General features: G+C 51.1%; 7 protein-coding genes across 7 annotated transcripts; 4 read left to right on the top strand and 3 right to left on the bottom strand.

Moving 5' to 3' along the window:
* Nucleotides 1-297: 297 nt before the first annotated feature.
* IAR55_007114 (uncharacterized protein) lies at nt 298-1,688 on the top strand (the record flags this gene model as incomplete). The annotated part of the gene is made up of 4 exons (XM_066950190.1): nt 298-526; nt 753-814; nt 895-1,493; nt 1,595-1,688. The coding sequence occupies 4 exons, from the start codon at nt 298-300 to the stop codon at nt 1,686-1,688; spliced, it is 984 nt and encodes a 327-aa protein (XP_066799405.1).
* Nucleotides 1,689-1,874: 186 nt separating this feature from the next.
* Nucleotides 1,875-3,653, top strand: IAR55_007113 (uncharacterized protein; the record flags this gene model as incomplete). Its single annotated transcript, XM_066950189.1, has 5 exons — nt 1,875-1,947; nt 2,250-2,411; nt 2,504-2,565; nt 2,726-3,309; nt 3,539-3,653. 5 exons carry the CDS (start codon nt 1,875-1,877, stop codon nt 3,651-3,653), a joined length of 996 nt encoding a protein of 331 aa, XP_066799404.1.
* A 1,176-nt stretch (nt 3,654-4,829) lies between these two features.
* IAR55_007112 (40S ribosomal uS19 domain-containing protein) lies at nt 4,830-5,971 on the bottom strand (the record flags this gene model as incomplete). The annotated part of the gene is made up of 5 exons (XM_066950188.1): nt 4,830-4,902; nt 4,964-5,031; nt 5,215-5,400; nt 5,602-5,724; nt 5,882-5,971. 5 exons carry the CDS (start codon nt 5,969-5,971, stop codon nt 4,830-4,832), a joined length of 540 nt encoding a protein of 179 aa, XP_066799403.1.
* A 939-nt stretch (nt 5,972-6,910) lies between these two features.
* Nucleotides 6,911-9,448, bottom strand: IAR55_007111 (DNA polymerase epsilon subunit B; the record flags this gene model as incomplete). Its single annotated transcript, XM_066950187.1, has 13 exons — nt 6,911-6,932; nt 6,989-7,251; nt 7,356-7,660; nt 7,745-7,958; nt 8,014-8,071; nt 8,120-8,244; nt 8,313-8,516; nt 8,616-8,697; nt 8,770-8,891; nt 8,966-9,027; nt 9,095-9,164; nt 9,274-9,345; nt 9,416-9,448. The coding sequence occupies 13 exons, from the start codon at nt 9,446-9,448 to the stop codon at nt 6,911-6,913; spliced, it is 1,632 nt and encodes a 543-aa protein (XP_066799402.1).
* Nucleotides 9,449-9,809: 361 nt separating this feature from the next.
* On the top strand, nt 9,810-12,645 carry IAR55_007110 (uncharacterized protein; the record flags this gene model as incomplete). Its single annotated transcript, XM_066950186.1, has 8 exons — nt 9,810-9,831; nt 10,057-10,289; nt 10,554-10,928; nt 10,983-11,678; nt 11,743-12,010; nt 12,078-12,165; nt 12,222-12,555; nt 12,622-12,645. 8 exons carry the CDS (start codon nt 9,810-9,812, stop codon nt 12,643-12,645), a joined length of 2,040 nt encoding a protein of 679 aa, XP_066799401.1.
* Nucleotides 12,646-14,143: 1,498 nt separating this feature from the next.
* On the top strand, nt 14,144-16,804 carry IAR55_007109 (uncharacterized protein; the record flags this gene model as incomplete). Its single annotated transcript, XM_066950185.1, has 5 exons — nt 14,144-14,480; nt 14,563-14,592; nt 14,676-14,852; nt 14,910-15,973; nt 16,028-16,804. 5 exons carry the CDS (start codon nt 14,144-14,146, stop codon nt 16,802-16,804), a joined length of 2,385 nt encoding a protein of 794 aa, XP_066799400.1.
* Nucleotides 16,805-17,435: 631 nt separating this feature from the next.
* Nucleotides 17,436-19,340, bottom strand: IAR55_007108 (uncharacterized protein; the record flags this gene model as incomplete). The annotated part of the gene is made up of 4 exons (XM_066950184.1): nt 17,436-17,530; nt 17,782-17,877; nt 18,061-18,223; nt 18,345-19,340. The coding sequence occupies 4 exons, from the start codon at nt 19,338-19,340 to the stop codon at nt 17,436-17,438; spliced, it is 1,350 nt and encodes a 449-aa protein (XP_066799399.1).

The raw sequence follows: 19,340 nt of genomic DNA, 5'->3' as shown, positions 1-19,340 counted from the left end.
GGATGTAGCACGGGTAGGTTGGTTGAACGACTCTTGGATGCAAGCATACAACGCACCGATCTCTCGTCTCCACTCTCCCCTGTTTCAGCTTTGACAATGTTATAGACCGACTTGTGGGTGTTTATATCCATCTGTGGAAGACCACTGCGTCCTTGTTACTTGTTCTTACTCGATATAGACCAAGACCACGGTGTCTCGCTTGGCCTGTCGAAACACAGTCCTATCCACCGCACCCCATCAATCAGTCGACTTGACCAGAAAACCCCGATCACTCAGCAATTCTGACCTATCAGAAGCATGTCCTCCTTCAGTCTCCTCACCACCACCCTCCCTCGTCTGCCCTTGGACTCATTCACCCTCCCTCTCCTCCCCTCTATTCGAGATACGGAGATTGAGAAGAAGGTCTACACGCATTCGAGTTATCATGCGCTGCCTCGTAGGGGAGGAGGCGGCGGGGACAAGTTTGAGGAGGAGGAGAGGAGTTCGGATAACGAGATCTATGAGCATGTAGGAGACAGCTTGTTGGGTGAGTCGGACGGCTTCAAATGTGATCGCGGGTGGAATCGAGCGGAAGGGGGGAAGGGGGCGGATCCTTGTGTTTGTGTAGATAGTAGAGCAGACCATAAGGAGTGGCAGTATTGCATGTATGGAAGCGCGAGGGGATGGAGCGTTCGCAGTCTCGGAGGACAGACCGGGAGAACCGGGATCAAGATAGTCAGCAGAGAGACGAGCTGATGTACTTTTCTGCTCAGGCTGCGCCGTCACTGGACTCATCCATGATCTATACCCCAATCTCAGGCCAGGTCATGTAACTGTCAGGCAGACTCGTATGGACCCATCGCGGTCTAGCCTGCCCACTGGTTGTCGCTGATACCCACCCGACCGTCCCTGTAGCTTCTCAAGAGTCATCTCGTTAGCAACGCCACTCTCGCCCAGCTATCGACTCACTACGATCTACCTTCCCGTCTGATCGCTGCCAGAGACGCGATGCTCAACCTGCAACACGGCGAGAAAACTGTCGCAAACTTGTTCGAAGCCTACGTCGCTGGTGTCTTCTACTCATATTTGAAGCACGGCAAAATTACGACCGTCTCTCAACAAGTTATTCCTACTCCCCCGCATACATGTCCCAAGGGATGGGTACTTTCCGCTTCCCCTACTCCCGCTTCCATCCCCGATCTCCCGGAGGATATAGCTGTCAAAACCTCTCGCGGACAAGCGATAGACCATCTGGAATGTTGGCTTCGACCTTTGTTCACACCTCTTGCAGCTTGGGTCTTGGAGGAGATCAAGCGAGAACATAAACGCTTGGAGGCTCTGACTGCTGAGAAGGGAGGGGAGTCGGATCTTGATGAGAAAGCCGCGGGAGCGTCAGCAAGGTTGAACGAATGGTTCATCGTCAAAGGTGCGGGTAAACCGGAGTATATCTCAACAGCCTCCGCAGGTATGTGGGCTATACAGTGTATCGCCACGGACAAAAGTGGAAGACAGTGGTGAGTATCGCTTGATTGTGTCTTCATCGAGGATTCACCGTTGGGCCTTTGTGAACAGGATGGATTGACTAGATAGCTGACGATCTTTGTGGATGAGGAAGGATCGAGGAAGCTACCAGACCAACGAAAGCGAAAGCGTCGACCCTTGCTGCTTACAAGATCTGTTTGCAGATGGGGGACCTTATGAAACGATAAAACATCATACGGTACAAGCATGAAGGTCTACGATACGATCAATGACATTCTTGGCAGAACGAATGCATTTATTACCTGCCTTTCACTGGGCAATATCAGCATTATTGATCCATCGGATGTCGTGATATCGGTGAAAGCGAAACACATGAGTATCCTTCGTACCGAATCACGATCAACTCCTCAACAATGTCAGAATCCTCGACGCACATACAGCGTTTGCTGAGATTCTTGACTTCACCGACACAAGAGAAGCACATTGGTAAAAGGGTGTCTCAATGTGTATGACACACACCGCTCATCTTCTTGATGCTTGTGATCCAACATTCGGTCACCTGTCCATCCTCGAGGGTTCTTGATCCTCATCAAAAGCTTCTCGTTTGTTATGATACATATCTGACCTTTGACAGCGTTCTCCCTCTCTCTCTCTTCCAACTCGTCCCCAATTCTCGAATTCTCCAACATTAGTTACAGCACCACATCGCATCGTAATTTTCGCCTCAGATCCTCATCATGCCCACCGACGACGATATCCATGACAACTGCGCTCCCGTCATCCTTGAGAGATCGATAACTTCACGTGGCCGCCACTGCCCCCCATCACTGATCCAGCTCTCCGGAAGGCTGCCATCACCCACAAGTCCGCTTACAATGTCGTCCCGGTCGGTGTGGCGGGGGAGTTCGTCAACTACGAGAAATCGGCACATGTGGGGGATGCTTTGCTTCGTGAGTCAGCGGCATTCTATAGCTATAGTATAGGTTCTTGCGTTTGTGCAGCGTGTACCAGGTAGTTGACGGTATCTGTCTCGCTGTGGTAGATCTCTTCGTCACTTGTTTGTTGCAAGACATGTATCCCTCGGCAGACAAGCATATGGCCACGGTGAGCATGAAGTCCCTTCATTTCGTGGAGGCTGCGTACTCCATTCGTCTACCCCGGTCCAGGTCCATTGATTCCCAAGGAAGTGCAACGTCCTTGGGCATGGGCCTTCCCACGCGTATTAAGGCTATTTAACATCAGCTGACACCGTCACTCTCTTCAGGACCTCCGAGCCAAACTCGTCAATCGTCACATCAACTCTGCCATTTCGATACACTATCTCCTTCCCGAGCAAGTCATCACTGGTCGCAGTGTCGGCCCTGCCCTGCGAGCGTCTATCAAAGAGACCGGAGAGATGTTCGAAGCGCATTTGGGAGGGCTATTCTATTATTATGTCAGATGCGATCACAACCCGGGCTTCAACTCTGCTCAGCAGACCCCTCCTTGCTGGAGATCAAGTGACACGGATGAACAAGACACCAAGGAAGGTAACGTCGTGCCAGGAATCGCAACGCGGATGATCTCTCACGGTCAAGCATTCGACGGACTCTGCAAATTTCTCGGACCGCTCTTCACATCCCTCGCTCAAGCACTGTATGATCCGACCGAGATCAACCGTCAGAAACTGCTCGAGCTCTCCGTAGAGGGCAAAAGCGAGTTGCACACTCTGTTGAGTATGAGGAGGGTGCCGATTCCAACCTGTGAGACGGAGAGGGTCTGGCCTGATTGGATGATGGAGAGGAAAGGTGAACATGGGATGATTTGGAGGAGCAGGGTTAGGGTGGTTTGGCAAAATGGTCAGATCTTGTGAGTTTATCAGAAGTTTTGTCGTGCAAGCGTTCCTCCATTCTTTCTTTGCTTCTTTGCTTCTTCCTCTCCTCGATTCCTCCTTATCTCCCTTGCTTTCGCTTTTTCTCACGATAGATGATGATGCAGAATAATCTTGCACAGTTTGTCACCAGATCATTGACTCGCTCGGCATGAGATTCTGAATCGCACCTTGACAACTTGGCTGACATCATGTTCAATTACGCAGCGAGGAAGAAGGGGTCGGACAAAACACCAAAGAAGCAGGCAATATCGCAGCCTATCTCGTTCTGCAGCAGATCAAAGCTGTCATGAGGACAAGTAACCCCCGTCGACGTTGGTGATTCGTCGTACTATACTGCTGCTGTCTGGTGTGAATACTTGTGAGTTATGGGTTTGGACAGCTTTCATAAAGATGAGCAGGACTCGTCGCTCACATCGAGCGACTCGTGGTTTTCATAGCGACGGAACTATGCCTACTATTCTAGGCTCTCTCTCGATACTTGCACTCTTGATGCATACGCGCTTATATGCCGACTCATCATGTTCTCGACAGCAGAGATGGAAGCGACAGTTCAGTGGAACACCCGGCCCTGCCACTCTTAACATGGAACATGCAATCTTGCAATATGATTGTAACATGCAGACACAATTATACAATCACACCGTTGGTGAAACGGTATCATGCGTCGTTGCCATTTAGGAATTCAACTCTTAATAATTCGATGCGGCAAGGGTTCGACTCCCTTACGGTGTATCTCTTTTTATTTTATCTTTCCCCCTAAATGCTCCCCTATGGCCCCGGCACGGTTGGAGGTTGGATACCTATCCTTTTTGTACTGTGCAATACAGCAGAGGACACGTATTGGATGCACATCCATATCCATACCCAGATCCATACCCAGATCCATACCCAGATCCATACAGAGTATTGTGAGATAGAGTGAAAAATTGGTCAGCTGGTCTCAAGTCTGCTGAGAACTGGAATGAAGGCGCCTGAAAAACTTTGAGGCATTGGATTCTTACACTACACGGGCGACGTCTTCTTCCTGAGGACGATCTGCTGGCTAAGTTAACTTGAATGAGAAGAGCTGTGTACCGATTGTATTTGAAATCTTGGGTTTTCTTTTTCTTTTTCATGGAGTACTACTACGGCCCACCAACGCCTGTATGGCCAGATTCACCAATACCAGTTCTCAGACGAGAGAATTGTTCGATGCAAGACGCTCTTGATACCTCTGCTCATGGCAATCAAGGGCGGGCATCCCCATCGATCAATCTCTCGAGCTTTTCGAAAGCCGTCACCATCGCCGACAATGTCCACAGCTCAACTGATCGGTTGCTACAATCTCACACGTCACACGAAACGCTGCAGCTTCGGACCACCACAAGCCTCGCACCACTCGTACCGCTGTGAGATAAGAAATCGTATCTGCATCCTGGATACAAAATCCCATGATATATGACCCCTGCCCTCTCTTCTCCTCTCTCCTCGACGGACTCGAACACCACCACCGATTTTACTTGAGGGGAACAAATCGAGAGTCCTTCATGTTGGCACCTCGAGAGTGACCGACGGGCTTGTAGGTGATACTGTGGAAGGGTAGTTGAGATCAACAGGTGTTTACCCAAGAAAAGCGCTGGTGTGACTTACGAGAATTCACCGAGGTAGTGACCAGTCATCTCGGGCTTGACCTCAACGGTGGTGAAGGTCTTGCCGTTCTGTAGAAGGGTTGAGGATTAGTCATTCGCCAACAACATACGGAAGGGAATGACGGCAAAGGCAGGTGCAAGAGACAACGACGACGGCAAAAGCGACCAATTGTCCAGAGACCGTCTTGTCTCATCCACTCCTCCTGTTCTTTCTCCTGCCATGACCTGAAATGTGTAAAGCATCACACTCACGTAAACACCGACAACCGAACCAATCATCTCAGGAACAATGATCATGTCTCGCAAGTGAGTCTTGACCATGGCGGGCTTCTCGTTGGCACCGGCATCCTTCTTGGATTGTCGGAGCTTCTTGATGAGACCCATAGGTCGTCGCTTGAGACCTCGCTGGAACCTCCTTCGAGCACGAGCGTGGACGAGCTGTGTGACGGAGCAAGGTATGGGAGAGAGATAGGGAGAGGAGCATGGAGGGGGGGCGTACGCGGAGTTGGAGAGGAAGACCGAGCGTGATTGTGATACGATCGTATATTGGATCGATGATGGCAGGAGCAGAAGGGAGAGCGAGACCGATCATCAGCACATCATCCCGCATCTCAACTTTTGACATGACCCAAAACCCACCTCGATGAAGTCCTCGTTGCTGAGATCGAGCAATTGGTCGAGCTCAACACCTCGGTATTGGTACTTCTTGAAAGACCTGGAGGCCTTCTTAGCGGCAGCTTCCTCGCCAGTAGTGTATTCGGCCTAGTATAGATGTGGAGTATCAGTATCCAATGCTCGTAACGATGTATCCTCCTCTTCTGTCCGCCAAACTCTTGCTTCATTGTCATTCCCCTGGCCCTTCGACATTCCAACCTGGTTCTTCGCCCATTGCACACGTCCGACTAGCTCCTCTCTTCACCTTTTTCTTCTTCTTGTGTTCCCTTGTTCTCATCCGAGCTCGTTTGCAGGCTTCTCCTTCATCGGCCTGATAAAGATGATCACTTACCATTTTGCTATTTGTCCAAGTATGTCCCAACGATTCCAGTCCAACGAAACGATGATAGGTTGAGACGACGACAACGACGATGATTGATATCGATCGCCGAAAGGGACAGCGACAGAGAGAGGAACGGGAGCCTATCCGTCAGTAAATCATCCACACTGCCAAGGTCGATCGGCGAGACATACAATTCTTTACGGATGGAGAAAGAGAGAAAAGGCAGAAACGACCTAGAAAACGTGAAATTGGTGATTGTGTGGTTTGGTAGCAGGTAGCAGTACCAGGTGAGTGAGCGGGCGAGTGAGTGAGTGAGTGCAAGTGAGCAGAGAGACGGCAAGAGAGGCAAACGCAGTGCGAAGAGAAAGGGGTCGATGAAATTTCGCCTCGAATTTGATGGGGTCGGAGTTTCGGAGTTATACCTTTTTGAACACCACCATTCTGTCGGACTATATCTCTCTGCTTTTTTAAACATTTTATCCCAGCTCCGTCCATCTTTGCCTCAATTGATGCCGTCGAATGGGCTCCAAGTCTGCATGTAGTTACTGTATGTACAGTGGTGGACGCCAAAAGAGTTCAAAACACTCATCATCTGTCTACCTTCTCCTCTCTTCCTCAACCTCGATGCACTTCAGCAGTGCTCTCCCCCCTCAAACAACAACAAACACGACGAGGAAAGGGAGAAACGGAGCGAGGTCAGAGTGAGAGATTTGATTCCGAGACTTTCTGGAAAGGCGCTCGTCGTCTGACAAGAAAAGTCGTGGATTTGCTGCGTGACTCGATTGCTTTCGTAAGGGGGCATTTTGGTTGGGTACGTATACTAGGACAACTCGACATCACGACCATGAATTGCAATGCGATGAGGATGCATGAGATGCAAATTCGTTACAACAGATTCTTAACTATTCATGTGACTCGCTGATAGCCGACAGAGCTTCCGTGATGATCCATTTACTGATCCAGAGTCAATGCACTGATACATCATTTGTCAGCTCCCATTGACCTCAGCCGATGTAACACCTCACTCACCTTCGCTCACTTCTTCCTGTCGCAGGATAATACATGCTCCACTCGAACTCTCCTCCACCCTCACCGCCGCTCCCTACGAATCTGCCAGGATTGAACACATGGCATCCTTCATAGGTCAACTCGTATCTTTCGTACTTGTCTGCAAGGATGACGGCGGAGGGCATAGGATACAAGCGGAGGGAATGATCGTATTCCCACAGAGTAGGTCGAATTGATATTGGAAGTGGAGAGAGATGTGTTTGATCAAGAATCGTTTGGACGAGCTGGACGTGGAAGCCACACGGCGTCAGCATGTCATTATAACACATTTGCAGGCCAAGCCAAATCTGAATGCTCAAAACCATGTCACCCATAAGGAGCCACTCACATATCTCTTCATGTCCACCTCTCCTTCATCTTTCTTCACTCCGACCAGGTTTCTCACCATTTTCCCCATCAGATCCTCCCTACATATTACGACCTCCATTCCAAAGTACCGCAATCTGCAAGGATTAGATACGAATCTCGCTCTCGGTATCCGTTGTGTCAATCGAGAAGAAAAGGCTGGCGGTATAGCGGGTCGAGGAAGAGTTGTTGACGACCACGGATCTAATGGGCCTGGGACGAAGATGAAATGGCAGGACAGGAGTAAGGGGAATGAAAGAAGCAGATCGGTCAAAGCGTTGAAGCCGTCTGAGGATGAAGAGTTAAACTTAGTATACCGATATTCAAAATATGTGACCTGCTTTTTGCGGCTCAGAATGAATCTCGACTCACTGGTATATCGTTTCAGACCGCCTTCGCCTTCCCATCCTTTCTGGCAGAAATTTCCACACAGCACAAATACCATCGGCCGATATTCCACCGCCTCAGCATAACCTTCGAAGAGTCGCCTAAGCGCTGGCAAACATCGTGGGTGGTCAAGCCATACGTCTGAGAGGATAACAAAGGAGACTTGAGTATTGGCTAGGATAGTAGGGATGTATTTTTGCTGTGATATCCACACCTCAGCTTGCGGTCAATGATGCTATGCGACTAGGACATACCTCCTCCTTGAGCGACATCGCACCTCCACCTAGGAAATCCACATGTCCATGTAATCCTCTATGTTTCCAATCAACATTGACCAAGCGACATGTGGCGCCAGCTTACCTGGCCACATCCCGCTTCTCGCTTGGCGGATGTCCCATCGCCAAGACTCTTATCGTTTCGTCCAAAGTATACTCTCCTTCAACTAGAACCATACACCCTTCCGTAAACAAGCCTTCTCCTGGTACCTGCGAGAGCACTGCAACTCAGCCCAGAACAGCGTACTGGCAACCTAGCCGAGCTTGTATAGACCCACCGCATCCTGCATATCCAGGACCACTCTTCCTTCCCCATCTTCGAGACATAATCTTCCTTCTGGATCTCTTGCTAGCATTCCAAATAACAAAAACAGCTGACCTGCTCGACCCAGAAGATTCCGGATAGATGTGAGTTTTAGATAATTTGACCGATCGTGTCCTCCTATCGCCGGTGGTGTAAAATTCTCGTTTCTGAGAATGATCTGCAAACAGTTAAATTCGACCCAGCCACTTTAGACCTTCCATGAGAAAAGCAGAGACTCCAAGAAGGAGATAAGAACAGGATAGGAAACGATACGCACCTCTTTGATAATGCCCCATCGTTCTCGCAAGAATGCAGATCTAGCAGCAGCTGAGCCCGCCACAGAAGGCTTCGTTTTCGAGCTGTTTGAGCCTCCGTATCAGCACGGTCAGGACATAGACATGAGACTGAACCTGAGAGAGCAGGCAACTCACGCTGCGAAACCGCCCCTGACAGGATCGAAGTGGACCGGAGGCATGTCGAATGAATCGATCACGGAGAAATGGGATTCGACGTTGATTTCGGATGGATCAGCAGTTTGCGAGTCTTCAGTGGTCTACGGGGACCGAAACAAGTATCAGGCTCCATATGATCAAAGTGACAGTGACCACAACAGCTACAGAGACTTACTCCAAGCTGTAAGCTCTCGTAGGCTTTCTTCAACGCAGGCAGGGAGACAAGGGAAGACGAATCTGTTGGATTTGTATTGGCATGGAATCTTTATCGTGCTCACACGCAGTCAGGACGCTTGCAGCTCACCTTCTCCTTTCAGGTATTCCCTCGCCCAGAATTCCAATCCCACGATCCATTCATCTTCCGGAATCTCGTTCTGACAAAGGTACGCTCATCAGCATTGTACAAGGCCGGTCACGAGCCAAGGAAAGTCACAGGAGGTGTCAACAATTCATGGCCGTGGAAGAAGTGTGGATCTGACTCACCTCCTGTAAGACTTGCTCTATGTAATTCAAAGCAGCGGCAGGCAATGTCAACGAGTGTTTTGTCGAAAACACCTGTCCGGTTTATACTCAGCTCGACTGACTTGCGATCATTACACAGAAAAAGCCCGGAGCTTAGACCTACCTTGACAATCGCCGCTCTCATCTGATTGACCATACTGTCTTCCCCGCTATGTATACCGGCGCTGTACTAACTATCGAAAAGATCAAGAGATCAAAAGGACGAACATGAATCTTACAGACGCGTTTGTCCTCCACCTTTGGCGCGTGCCACTCGCTTCGCTACGGTGCTTTAAATGAGAGGAAATGATAAAGCGAGGGAGCGAACATTAACAGTGGAATTAGGCACGCAGCGAATGAGAATGTGACATCCTCCTTTTCCCCCCGGTTGGAATGAGTTCTGTGCCCCGAGCGAGCGACGGTAGCTGGCTGGGTTGGGTTACAGGTGAAGTTCAAAGTGCTTTCGACGAGCTTGTAATACTTGTTCCACCTCAACAGTACATGTATACATTGACAAGATGGCGTTGAGGAAATTGCAGGGTGAGCAGAGCTTGTTCTACATCAGTCAAGTGGCCCAAGCTGATCATAAGACGTCTTGCTTCTTCTCGTTCCTCTCTTCGCCATCTGGCCACCTTCCTGTCGCTGTCGTTCCCTATGCGACTGACAACCAATTGAATCCCGATGATCATCAACATCCTCGCCACAATTTCACACTTCCTCTCCATCTCGTCCCTTTTTGTCATCTGATCGTCGACCCTCTCACAGCCGAGATCGACCGGACTCTCAAATCCGTCGCTACGGGCGTCGAAGCCTTCGAAGGGACGTTCGACAAGCTGAATCATGCCTCCAACGCTACGCAGAAGGACAAGCTGGAGAATGACCTAAAGACTCAGATCAAGAAGCTGCAGAGGATGAGAGATCAGATCAAGGCGTGGCTAGGGAATGGGGATATAAAGGATAAGACGGCGTTACTGGATAATAGGAAGCTGATAGAGACGGTGAGTGAGGCTTGAAATCGTGGGTGTTTGGCCGAGCAGGGAGAAAGGGACGAATCCGCCATGTCGCTTTTGTCATTTGAAGGAGCAAGGAGAGTCAAGATATGGTGGTGGCAAGAGCGCCTGCATGTCTGATCTCGCGAGAAGGGGGATGAACTTGGATAAACAAGGGGATGTTGTCGGCGGAAGTGCCGAGGGGTCGATGTGCTCTGGACAAGGAGCGATACCCTGTCAAGCGACGTGTGCGCTGACACAACTCATCCTTAGCAAATGGAACGGTTCAAAGCTCTAGAAAAAGAGATGAAGATGAAAGCCTTCTCCAAAGAAGGATTAATCGCTCAATCCAAGCTTGACCCAGCCGAAAAAGCCAAACGAGATATGATCGATTGGATCGGTACGACCACAGATGAGCTCGCTCGACAGACCGAACAGACGGAAGCGGAACTCGAACTGCTTTCAGCGACCAGGAAGAAGAAGCAAGCAGGAGATAGGTTGGGAGAGTTGGAAACGCTGAATGAGAGAAGACAATGGCATGTTGGCAGGCTGGAAGTGGTCCAACGGATGTTGGAAAATGGACAACTGTCGGTGGAGAATGTCGAGGATATTCAAGAGGATGTCAAGTATTTCCTGGAGGCCAACTCAGTAAGTCACCTGGTATTTGACGGCACTCGCTTTGGCTGATGCATTTGATGACAGGAGGAAGATTTCGACTTCGACAATGGGATCTACGACGAGCTCAACCTTCAAGAAGAGGAGGACTACATGCCCGAGCTGGGACACGACGACGGATCTCAGATTGACTCGTCATCAATCGCTGATGTTGAGCCGACTCCTGCGCCGGCGCTTGCTCCTGCTCCTGCGCCGAAAACCCCTGCAAAAGAAGAACCACCCAAGAAGGCTACCCCCGCTGCTAAAGCGACTCCCTCCGCATCAGCTCAAGATGACACGCCGCCCAGTCCTGTCGCCGCGAAGAAGACACCTTCAAGAAAAGCTACCATGGAGAGCAAGTCTGCCGAGTCCTCATCAGTGAAAGTGCTTGCCAAGTCAGAGCCGGTCCCTCCTCTCCCTAATGTGACTTCAACACCAACACCTGCAGCGGCGCTCGCAACTGTCAAGCCAGCCGCTCTTCCACCTATCCGTTACGCCGCTGCCGCTGCTGCCGCGGTGGCTAGTACTGTAGCAGCTGCAACTTCAACTCTGACCAACGCGACTACGGCGACGCCTCCAGCTACCGATGCCGTTTCTCCTCAAAAGAAAGAGGTCACCCCTGCCCCACAACCTGCAGCAGTGGAGACACCCTTATCAGAGAAAGCACCCACGCCCGAATTGACTTCCAGTCCAGCCGCACAATCTCAGAGTCCTGCAGCAGTGGAAACACCTGCTCAAAGTAACGTAAGCCCCCCCGTTTGCTCCGTGGCCCGTATGATCAAGCTGACATGTATCTCCCGTTACTCAGGGTCATGCCGCACCCCCTCCACCACCTGGACTGTCTTCCGCGCGATCTCCCCAGCCTTCCACCCAGCCGTCAACACAGCTTCAGACACCCAACATTCCAGGGCAGGTTCTCACGAGCAACGGATCCGCCGCTCCGCCAGGATATGCGCATCAACATGCGGAATCATCTCGGGCAGGTTCGTTCGGGTCAGCTGGACAGCAGCGACCCCAAGCTCAGCCGGGCGTTATGGGTAATCTGATGCAGAGCTTCGAGGTGGCCAAGGAGATCTGTAAGTTTATATTGGGCATGATAGGGCAGTATGAGTGGACCGAAGCTGAATAAATCCTTCGATCTAGCTAAACGAAGAACAGATGACGTCAATGAGTTGCATTCCGCGTTGGATGGAAGCTTTAACAACATCCCTCAGCAGATGGACGCGGAACCGTAAGTCCAGGACGGTTCACCACGACGAGGAGCGGAGGCTGATCTACGACTTTTAGACCGCGTTATTACCATCCGAAAAATCCAATCAAAACACCTTCCTACTACCCACAAGCACGATCACCAATACTCGAAGACAAATCGATCTTCTCTCGGTTAGAACTCGACCAACTGTTCTACATCTTCTACTACATGACAGGGACATACGAACAATGGCTCGCAGCCAGAGAACTGAAGAAGCAAAGTTGGCGATTCCACAAACAATATCTGACCTGGTTCCAAAGAGCTCATAATCCACAAGCTATTACGGAGGATTACGAACAGGGAGGATACTATTACTTTGACTGGGAAAATAGCTGGTGTCAAAGAAGGAAGAGTGATTTCAGGTTTGAGGTGAGTTGGATGCGATGGTGTGACGGAAGTAGCTTTTCGATGACTGACAATGTGTTTGTATTCCAGTACCGATGGTTATCAGATCATTAGTCGACTGAAGATAGAGGGAAGGGGAGAGAGAGAGGAGAATGCAACGCGTGACATATGTGCGAATCGCTGATGAGAGAAATACTGATCAGACTAGTGTGTGTGTTGGTGTGGCATCACCAGCGAATGCGGCCCACCCTGCGGCGACAGGACGATCTTTCCTTGTTGAGGCCTGATCCACCGTTTCGAATTGTCTCAGAGGGAGCTTCTTAAGCTTTTCTTTCGCCTACTCACGTCTGCGGAAGAGTAGCTCTCACTCGTGTATCCGCGGAGGAGAAACGGCCGAATAGCGTGCAAGAAACAAAGATGACGGAGGTCGAGGTCGTCCTGCCTCCACTCTACCTCGTGTATGTGAGAAACGACGAGGGATCAAAGCGCCGAGGAACGAGAATTGAACGCGGAGTGATTGTCCGAGTTTCAGGATCTGTTTGACGGAGTTTTGACGCGGAGGCAGCGAACTGAACTGATCGTTTCCAGGTGCACTGATCGTTTCTCGTGTCATCTCAAGCTGACCTTGGAGCGCGCAAGTCTTGCAACGCTCTCTTGCTGGCTTTCATGTTGAAATTACAACAAGCAACAATCCTCTTATCTTCAGCGCTGCATGACAACTTGAACCGTCATCAAAGCACGACTGGAAAAGGGTTCTCCCTCACCCTCCTTTGGATGTCACCTCTAGCTCGATTTGAAACGCTTCCCATGTCAGCTGTCTCTGATCGAGTCAGTGCGTCGAGGGTCACGCCCACGTCACGTCGGGACAGGACAGGAACGGATTGATGTGGATCTCTCTCGTGGTGTGTGTGTGTGTGTGTGTTGTGTGGAGCGAAAGATGTCAAAAACAACCTGGATCAGGAACACGGTTGACGTCAAAGGGGGTTTTGTCTTGGACCAGCAACGATTGGTCTGTGCGAGGCGAGGAACGACCTGGTGAAGAAACAAGAAGGAGAGAATGGAAGAAAACAAAAAAAAGTAAAAAAAAGAGGGTAGGGGAGCCGTGAGTTGGATCTCGGAGATGTATATATATAACTTACAGTATTGGGTATTGACGATGATGACATGACACGACCCGTACCGTATTCACATCCGCCGTTCCCCCTTCTCACACCGTATTACAGTGCTCGTACTAATCAATCAGCATTGGTGTATGGCGTACTCGTCCCTTGCCCTTGCACCCATTCACCTAATTTTGCCCGCCCTCGATCAGGACCCTCTACCTGTATCATCTCAAGAGAGTCCTGCCCAAGCGCTTGACTCTGGTTCACGGTTCTCATTTCAGCCCCAATGATCTGAACAGCAGTCGATCAACCAACCTTTTCCTTCTTTGCGTGACCCTTTGCGTGTCTTGGTGCATTGACACACACATCGGGTGAGTATCCCTACAATCTCCCCTAACCGCCTGTTACACTACTTGCCTCCTACTCGCAAGTCCAATTGATCGCTGACCCTGACCCCACAGCAAACTAGGTAGCATTCGTTCAACACTGATCACACCGGTGTCTTTGAGATGCCACAATCCAAAACATTTACCGCCCTCACCACTTCGGGATCTTTCACTATCACCACCAACACAATCGACCATGCCCAGTATCCTAACAACAGAAATCGCAATTCACGTATCAGAGCACAGACATCTCGATCGACACCGACACTGACACCGACACCGACCACGGCCCCAAAAGCTCAGAAGCTCGAACCGACCACTCACAAGCGTGATGCGTTGAATGACGAGGGAGACAAGATCAATGGTGTTCGTTCTGGTCCGAAAGTCAAGTCTTGGTCTGGACAAGATGCAAAGCACAAATCGAAGGAGCTCAAAGAGGTGAAAGCCAAGATCTCGGAGGGTGAGCTCAAGCGTTGTAACTCAACCCCTAAAAGTTAGGGAGACGCGCGAACGTGGGCTAACGCTGATCGTTGTGACGAAAGTCACCTCGAACGAAGAAAAGGGTACCGCGAGTAAGTGTTATGGGTAATAGCTACGCAACGTCACACATCGCTCGCGGTATGACTGACATCTGGATTGTTTTCCCTCTGCTCAGCCAGACCGCCAATTAAATCAGCTCCGAGCCCAGAAGCCCTCCCTAATCATGTCCTTCAGCCAGCTCGTCCCAGAATGATGGCTGCTGGAGCTGTGTCTCAACACATCGGTATCGGTTCTGCTTTGCCATCTGGCAGCAAGGGTGGTGCCACTCGGCGGTCGGCCGAGTCTTTCCCCAGTGAGTTCTTCAGGAGCATTGCAACATGACTATACTGATCAATGGTCTGCCCCTCAGGCTTCCCTCCTTCGTCATCGAATGTTGCGTTAGCCCCACGTACAAAGGAGGCCATCGCGAACTTTGATCGCGACGAAATGAAGATGGACTTCAAAGCAAAGATGCAAGCTCGAGTGTTGGCCGCTGCGACTGTTGCCGCCACTTCGCAATCATGTGCTCACAGCAGACCTCGACGCGTCCTTCCAGACCTTACGCGAGTCGCAAGCACAACCCAGATTGCCGGCATCGTCGCTCGCCCGCTCCCGCCCACCGAGAATGGTCGACCTGCGACTCGGCCTTTCTCTCTCGATCCCCCTCCCTACACCGATGAGGATATCCCTGAGCCCGAACCATACAACAAGGCCTACCCTCATCCTCTCACCGCATACGCATCGCCGGGTGTGAATCCAGCCACTGTCAAACGTTCGGGGTACGACAGACTCCTCGCCAAGATGGTCAGCGAAGATATCGAGAGTGCGCTGGGCTATATCCTTTACGAAGCGGGTTTCGATTGCCTCGCAAACTCGGTTTACCTCTTCTTGTTCGAGAAAGGTCAAGGCAATGGTATCCCCGAGAAGATGTGGTCCCAGTTGGAGAGCAACAACAATGCAAAACTCCCCGTTGGCCTTGCTGGCGTCTCCCCTTTCGCGTGTCCCCCGCGTTTCTCCCAGAATCTTACTCCTGCTTTCACTTTGACGACAGAGAGGATCATATCGCCTGGCAATATTCACTGCGATCCGGACTTTTCCGCAACTCATGCAGCGATGATGCAACACGGATATGGTCAACTTGGTAATCCTTCCCTGGAAGGGTTCCCTTCTCACTCGCCCTCGCCCACTCATCGAGGACCAGAGCAATGGAATGAGGTCCACCTCCACCAGCCTTCTTCCGGCCAGAACCAGATTAGACAGACTCCCCTCCCTCAAGTCCTCATTCCGACCGCCCAATCTCTGCGAGCGAATGGGGCGTCGATTGGCAAAGGCTTTGTGGCCAGCAAGTCATCTACACCTTCACCGTTTTACAAGACGGAGCTCTGTGTGACTTGGGAGAGGAGCAGGCTGTGCAAGTACGGTGGACAGTGCCAAGTAAGCATAACGTCTTCGACTTGTACAAGGGACGTGGCTGATCGGTTGCTTCAGTACGCTCATGGCCCGGAGGAGCTTCGCTTATCCCGTAACGTCAACCACGACCGGCTTCCTCATGCACCTGCAGTATCACCAAGTGGTTACAGTCATCCTCAACGACAGCTCGGGTTCACATCGTCTGTCGACAGCGGAATGATATTCGCCGACCCGGAAGTTCTCATCCCAGACTCAGTCCCCATGGCGCGTTCCATTTCAGAGCCGGTGTCTCATCGAACTCGACCTCGGAAATTGTCGGTTCCCCTGCCACAGCTTCCCGTTGTTCCTGAGGTAGAGGACAACGTGACCTCGACGCTTCAATACCGTCAGACAGAGCCTCAAGTGCCTGCACCTATCGGCGCAGAGCGTTTCTTTACCACCACCGGTCCTGTGCCCGTCCCCTCTATCCGTCCGAGCCCTTCGAGCAGCGCCAATCCGACTGCTCCATCTTCGCTCCTCTGCACTCCGTATCTTGGCTGGGTCCCAGAGCTTCCCGAGGAGGAGGTCGAAGGAGACATGCCGGCGTACAGTTTCACACCTACCGAATCCACGTTTTCTGGACATCGGTTGTCGGAGAGCCTCTCCACATCATCCAGCTCTAGGTTCTCGATGTTATCAACTACCTCTTACCGCGACAGCTGTTCGAAGGAAAGCTTGCTTTTCAGTCCTGTCGACGGGGAGATCACCATCGGCGACGAGGTGCTCATGCCTGCTCCCACTTGGGACGGATCGATTCGGGGTGGTGAGAGTACCACGTCTTTGGATTTCTCGGCTGGAAAGTCGATCTGGCGTTAGTCGGACAAAGCTCAGAATTTACAGTGCAGCACAGTGATACTGTACACATGCCCGTCTTCATGTTTCGGAGCAAGAAAGGGAATCCAGTCAGCTCGCTTTCGGTCGATTATTTCTGTTTTCTTCCTGATCTGATATTCACATGTTTCTCGTCCTGCATCCACCGTTCTGGTTCGATCAGGTCTGTCTTTCGTTTGATCCTCATGTTGCTTGTCAATACTTTTGTTTCTTCGCCACGATGCAGTGCGCTGGTTCAAGGAGCTTGCGGTTTCTGGTTTCGAGACCGATGTCAGATGGAGGATGCGGGAGCGGAGTTTGTTTACTGATGGAGTGAGTCGAAGTGAACATCATATATGCATGCAACAGATACATCATGTCAAGACTGATATCTGGTAAAATCCTCACATGTCATGTCGTTGTTCGGTAACTTAGCACGGAATTGGAAAGTGCAGTGTCAAGACGTTCAGTCGGCTGACCGAAGGATAAGAGACATCGATCGGATGCATACAATGTTACAGTATTTGCGCTCACAGGTCTATCTATAGAAGGTGGTCCCGACAACACAATGGGCGATACCACCTAAGTTATGCTCTAGTGATCGTGCTTCCCGCTACATACTGTAACTTAACTTAGCTCAAACCTCACAGATGTCCGAGGCTCTACAATCTCCACCGAGATCTTCCATCTTACTGATCTTCTCGGTCTTATAGTATAACAGGACGGATTTGACTATGATGGAGGAGGACGAAGGAGTCAGTACGGCCAACGTTCGTCCGATGAGGGAGAAAGGATAGAAGAGTTTTGAAGTAAATAAAGAAAAAAGAAAACCGAGAGGGCCAGGGTTAGGTGCTGTAGATGATTCTAGACGACTCTGAGTCATTTGCACTTCAGCAGTACTTGCTGTTGACCTCGTCTCGAAGCAAAGGTTACAAATGGAATGGGATGGGTCGTGGAGGATGGACAAGCGTAACAAGACTCACCTCTCATCTCCGCATCCTTCTGAGGAGGTCCTTTACTCCAGCCCGCACCGCCGTTAGACCAATTATTGATGGTCATGATCATCGGGTGAGTCGCCTCTGTACCATGCCAAACCATATCGTAGCGCAGCGCAAAGAATAAAGACAAATTCGTCAGCGATACGGGCGGAACGCGACACACATGAAATCACTTCCGATCTCTTCTTTCTCATCTTTTGATCTGAGGACTAGCTGCATCTGCACGAAGATGCTACGACGATAGCAGAGGGAATCGTCACTCACCATTGCCACTTGGGGTGGTCGACACTTGCCCGTTTACATACCGAGTGGTAGAGATCTTACCGCCTTGATCCTGGAGCCAGGTGAGACTGCGAAAAGAAGAAAGGTTGAAAGCATCAGAGTCAGATCCCGAGGCTTTCGTATACTCGTACAATACATGTGCATCCTGTGTAGCATTGCAGGGGGTGAAGTCCGAGGACCAGTCCCAGAACTCGACGAGGATGACGGTTCACCCTTGTTTGGAGATCTTTGTAATAATAAAAAAGACAGAACCGGGTTGCACTCACGAATGCCTCACAAACACCCGAAACACCACTCAACATAGCGGTCGTCTGGAACACTCCCCCAGTAACCGTCTCGTTATGCGCAATCTCGGCGCATTTCATCTCCGGTCCGACCTTCTGGCCCCCGGGGACGGTCAACACCAAATCCCCTCCATCGATCTTGAGGTTCTCATAGCTTCCCCAACATTGACCGCCGGTCGATGGATCGCTGCCACCAGCATCTTGGTCGTGGTTCACAACCCATCCCTTGTCCGATAGGTCCCTTGTCGGAGAGAGGACTCCGTCGGCTTCGGAGGAGAAAGAGAAAGAGTAGGAGAGTGGGAGATAGGTGTTTCCGAGGGAAGAGATTCGATAGCCACATTTACAGTTGGATAAAGATGAGGCGTCGGTGAGAAAGACACCTGATCCGGAACCCTGTGAAGCTGATTGGGTGGTGTTGCCGGTACTTGACGCAGATGCTGAAGCGGAAGCGGAAGCGGATGGGGCTGGAGCAGGGCTCATGGCACTACCTGAGGAAGCGGCTGAAGCACCGTCACCGGTGCCACTGACCAAGGAACCTGTACCAGGGCTGACGCTTTCAGCGGTCGTCGCACTCGCCGCGATTGAGGGCGAGTCGCTGCCCAGAGCTGTAGTTGTGGGCACAGCTGAGCCCGGCGCAGAGCTGCCCACACCGGTAGCTAGTTGATTGACGCCCAAGCTTGTCGACGAAACGGCGGAAGAGTCACCGGCGGGAACAGGCGCAGAACCAGCTGCACTGGGGTCCACATCGGCTGACGCGACCGCGCTTGCACTCGGCTCGCCGCTTGCACTTGCGATTGCGACAGCACTGGAACTTGAACTTACATTTACACTGGGACTGGGACTGGGACTGGGACTTGAATTTTGTACACTGGGCTGCGAACTGGCGAAAGCTCCGGCACCAGGTGCTTTGCAGGCGGGGGAAGCCCATGCTTGACCAAGGAGAGGAAGGAGCGCGACCAAAGCTGAGAAAGTACGCAT

Source organism: Kwoniella newhampshirensis, assembly GCF_039105145.1.
Source record: "Kwoniella newhampshirensis strain CBS 13917 chromosome 10 map unlocalized Ctg15, whole genome shotgun sequence".
Taxonomy (NCBI): Eukaryota; Fungi; Basidiomycota; class Tremellomycetes; order Tremellales; family Cryptococcaceae; genus Kwoniella; species Kwoniella newhampshirensis.
Note: the sequence above shows the minus strand (reverse complement) of the source record. Positions and strands in the feature narration are given on the sequence as shown.